The 5000-nt window shown below is 39.9% G+C and overlaps 2 protein-coding genes across 2 annotated transcripts in view; both read right to left on the bottom strand.

Moving 5' to 3' along the window:
- The window catches only part of oclna (occludin a), a 254069-nt gene that overhangs the window by 76748 nt on the left and 172321 nt on the right, over positions 1–5000 (bottom strand). The window lies entirely within an intron of this gene.
- The window catches only part of sec14l7 (SEC14-like lipid binding 7), a gene marked incomplete at both ends in the record, with an annotated part of 13623 nt that continues 10311 nt past the window's right edge, over positions 1689–5000 (bottom strand). Inside the window, 4 exons of the mRNA XM_080046540.1 lie at positions 1689–1804; positions 3099–3268; positions 3649–3788; positions 4881–4987. Of these exons, the coding sequence (XP_079902666.1) occupies positions 1689–1804; positions 3099–3268; positions 3649–3788; positions 4881–4987 (533 nt within the window). The remainder of the gene's footprint in view (positions 1805–3098; positions 3269–3648; positions 3789–4880; positions 4988–5000) is intronic.

Consider the following 5000-nt stretch of genomic DNA (forward strand, 5'->3'; position numbering starts at 1 on the left):
GTGGTGTCGTTAAGTGGAATTGAGATGTCACTCTCTTCTGAGCTACTGTAGACAATCACTTTCTTTTGGTGACCAGCGTATACAGCCATGCCACTGGCACAACTCTCAGAAATGTACTTTGCACTAGTTGCTCCGTGCTTGTGGAACCAACTGCCACCTGACAAATGTGATTCCCCCTACATTTCTGCCTTTAAATCAAGGCTCAAAACCCATATGTACACCCTGGTGTTTCCTCCCCATTAACCTCTGCACTACTTACTTACCTCTGCACTACTATCTGTGTTTATGTGGATGTATGGGCTTTACGTCTTTTATTTTGGTTATTGTTATTTTACCTTCATTGTTTACCTACTGAATGCACTATGTACAGCACTTTGGACAGTGCAAACTGTCATAAATGTGCTTTTATAAATACATTTTACTTACTTACTTACTTATAACTCACCCAGGCCCTTGCGCACAAATCACCCCATCCCCAGAATTTTGGATAATAGGCATGATGCAGCAATTTAGGGTTGACATTGTGCTAACTATATAGACTCAAAGTGTAGCATACCAAAGCACTAAAACATGTGTCAAATGTTTTCAAACGTGTCTATAATTGTTCAGACACAATAATCAAAAAACCTTGATCATGGAAATTTTACTTTGAAAGGCAAAACACAGTTTTTTGAGCTTAAATGTGCTTATATCTTATTCCTTGTGTCTCCCTTCTTTACAGGATGAGTCAAATGGATGGCTCTTCTTAAATATGTGGTCACATTTCCAATTTCTTCCACGGTTTTCTAGAAACAAGGGGTTTTGCAACTTCCAAAATGCACAAATCACCCCACCTTCCCCTATATAGACATTTCCACCATAAATTGATGTCAAAAAGGCACAAATTGGTGCAAAGAAAATTCACTAGAACGCTGGAAATTAAGTGTTTGACGCTGTTAAATTTCTGGGGTAGGAACCACAGACCTCCCAATAAATGTGTGTCCCCCCAACACACACACACACACACACACACACACACGCACACGCACACGCACACATACACACACACACACACACACACACACACACACGCACACACACATACACACACACACAGACACACACACAGACACACACTCAATGTTGAAATGAAACATCTGACCCCCACTTATAATGTGTTCATGTCCATGTTGACCCTGACGCAAACACATTGATTTCTCTGTCAATGATTGTTGTGTGTGTGACGTGATTACTGCAGCCTCTGGTCACACACACACACACACACACACACACACACACACACACACACACACACACACACACACACACACAAATAAGACCACAGTGATGCACGCACACACACACACACTCTCTCTCTCTCTCACTCTCTCTCACACACACGCACACACACACACACACACACTCTCTCTCTCACACACTCACACACACACACACACACACACAAATAAGACCACAGTGATGCACGCACACACACACACTCTCTCTCTCTCACACACACACACACACACACACACACACACGCGCGCACACACGCGCACACACACAAATGAAACCACAGTGATGCACGCACACACACACACACGCACACACAGGCACACACACACACACACACACACACACACACACACACACACACACACACACACACACACACACACACACACACACTCCTGCAGCCTGTGGTCTCCTCAGCTGTCTGTATTCTGCATGTGTGCGTCCATAGCGACCGGAGGGAGAACTTCCACGTTGTAATTCACTCTCTTGGAATGTAGAATACTGTAGCTGTTATCAAAGCACAGCACGTCTGCAGTACAGAAAAGACAAGAGTGAATTGGGATTTCTTGCATTGATTTAAAGGTACAGTGCGTAATATTGGAGTATTTTAGCATCAGATTTTGTTTTAGAAGTTAGTTTTGTATTTAAACTCTAGGGGGCGCCAGAGACCACAGGGCCCTAAGTAACTGCATAGATAACAGTAAAGCATGTCAATAAATCATTTTAGAAAAAAATTATTTGTACCAAGAAAAAGGGAAATTTTAACTTTTTGTGATATGACATTATAATATATCTGTGCAGTAGTGTAAAGAAAACACGTTTAACTTAAAGGGGCACTGTGTAATATGACATCATCAAGAAAGTTCTAGAAAGTTCTAGAATGCAACGCTCCCTAGGTAACCCCACCCCTTTTGAATAATAACAGAAGCTACAGTGGTCTTCAAGGACAAGAACAATTCTACATTTTAAACAATGCACCTGATGACATTCCAACTATGACACTTTCAAGATGGCGGCACAAGGCCTTGGTCCAAGATATGCAGAAATATGGACATATATGAGACCCTTTCTTAGGGGAAAAAATAATAATTCAAAACATTTTTTTCAGCTATTATGCACTAAATTCAGCTATTATGCACTAAAATTATAATTACTTTCTACAAAATCTGCTAGGAAATAAAACCCCAAATTCTACACACTGCAGGCTAAAGTACATACAGTAGTGTGTGTAGTTGACTCACAGACTCACAGACTCCCTGCTCGGCTTCTATACAGTAAAAGGCTCATCCTATGGTATTAACTTTGAAATCATCCGAGTCAACCAAGTCTGTTCTGAAAAAATGGCAATAAATTCTACATACTGCGCCTTTAACTGATATACAGACAGTATTGTGTTAGTTGGGCACTCTCTCGACCCATGGACCTTTACTGCAGGTCATCCTCCCTCTCTCTCTCTCTCTCTCTCTCTCTCTCTCTCTCTCTCTCTCTATGTCTCCCCATTTCAACTCTGTACTATCTAATAAAGCTTGAAAATGCCAAAAAGAAAATCTTTAAAGCAGTATTGTGTGTAGTTGACTCACAGACTCCCGGCTCGGCTTCTATATAGAAAAAGGCTTATTTTATTTATGGTAATAACGATTATACACTAATTAAAACATTCTTAAATATATTATAGTGGAGACAGCTGTTATTTTTTTCTTGACTCCAAAAAAATATATATTATACACCATTTTTACCAAGTCTGTTCAGAAGAAAAACCCTATAAACTCTACGCACTGTGTCTTTAACTGATATACAGACAGTAGTGTGTGTAGTTGACTCACAGACTCCCGGCTCAGAGCAGGTGAGCCCGTTGTCTTCGGGACACAGGTGAGAGTTGTATCGTTCCGTCTGTAAAACCTGAAACATCTCCGACACTTTCTGAGCGACGCCATCTTTACTGCGTCTGTAAACTCCAAACCCAATGTCTGCTCCTTCACTGGCGAACTGCCACCTGGGGGAAGAAACACAGGCACAGAGGTTATTATGGATATTTAAGTCTGTTTGCCATCGTCTGTCAATTAGTTCTTACTATGTGTTACTGTTTTTTAATCTTTGTTTATACATGCATTTTATTTCTGCACTTTTAGGATATTGCCTTTTGAATATCTGGTAGGGGACATTGGATAAACTATAAACAAGCCTCTTATTTATTTATTTATTTATTTATTTATTTATTTATTTATTGGTTTAGTTAAGGGACATTGCACACTAATCAACATTCACAATGTAAGTGAGCCAGAGTTATCCTAGGAGGCTAGTTTACATCTGTTGTCCCCTGCCAGATATTTAAAAGGCAAACCTAAAAGTACAGAACCCCTAGTAGAGTTGTACCTGAGGATGCTGCTGGCTGCAGTGACATCATACTCCAGCTGGACAGTTGATCCTCTGCTGACGGTCACACTGCTGTCGTACTGAACCTTCACTGAGTCCTGAACGTAGTAGGACCGGGGGACGGGGCCGCCATATTTTATCTACAATAACAAAACACAGCCATTAACATTTAGGAAGAGGACACTAATACTCGCCTTCTAAATCTGTGTATCTGCCGTTCAATCCATATCTGATTTGAAAGAAAACTTTTATCAACTTTTCATGTAGGCCTACGTTATAATATACAGTATATAATATAAAAATCTAACTTTTCCCTTTTTTAAACATAATTATATTATTATTGGACTGAATTGTGCTCTTGATATCAAGTACTAGAATTAAACATATAAATGTTGATTTTTGAAATTACATTACGTTTGTAACAGTCTCAGCTGGAATTTCACAAATACATTTTTTTTGTTTTTTTTGCTAGGGAGAAATACAAAATTATTGAATTAATCAATTCATATTTTGACGGCCCAATATTTTTTTGCATGGAAAAAAACATTAGCTTACAACATGAAATCAAACACGTTTTTGATAATCCAATTATTTTTTCAAATTGATTTTTTTTGTTATTTCTCTTTAAAGACCTACTTCACTGGTGGGAATGTGAAGGTGTTTTGAACTCTGAGATCCTATGAAGTATAAATGTGCAAACATTTTAGAAATCGGTTCATCCTAGCCTGAGAAAAGGCAGAAAGAGTGTTTTATGGTCTCACTGTATAACCCTACATTTTCCCATGTATTACATCACACGTGGTAAAATGTAGGGTTAGGATTAAAAGGACAGCTGGGCCAAGGGAAGACTGAGGGAAGAAAAATCTCATAGTGATTTTGTAATGATAGAACGCTGGTTCCATATGGGTGAAGTATTCCTTTAACTCGACCACCAATGGCCCCCCTCTCTCCTCTCTTAGACAGATTCTCTCTCTCCTCTCTAAAAGACAGACAGATTCTCTCTCTCTCTCCTCTAAAAGATAGACAGATTCTCTCTCTCTCTCTCCTCTCTAAAAGACAGACAGATTCTCTCTCTCTCTAAAAGATAGACAGATTCTCTCTCTCCTCTCTAAAAGATAGACAGATTCTCTCTCTCCTCTCTAAAAGACAGACAGATTCTCTCTCTCTCTAAAAGATAGACAGATTCTCTCTCTCCTCTCTAAAAGACAGACAGATTCTCTCTCTCCTCTCACCATGGTCCTGCAGCTTGGGTCTCCGTCCGGGTCTGTCAGCGTTCCCCCGTAGACCACAGGAAGCTGCTCTGGCTCAATGTGTTTACGCAGCACCTCCTGCCAGTTACCTGCAAACACACG

Source organism: Ammodytes marinus, assembly GCF_949987685.1.
Source record: "Ammodytes marinus genome assembly, chromosome: 18".
Lineage (NCBI taxonomy): Eukaryota > Metazoa > Chordata > Actinopteri > Uranoscopiformes > Ammodytidae > Ammodytes > Ammodytes marinus.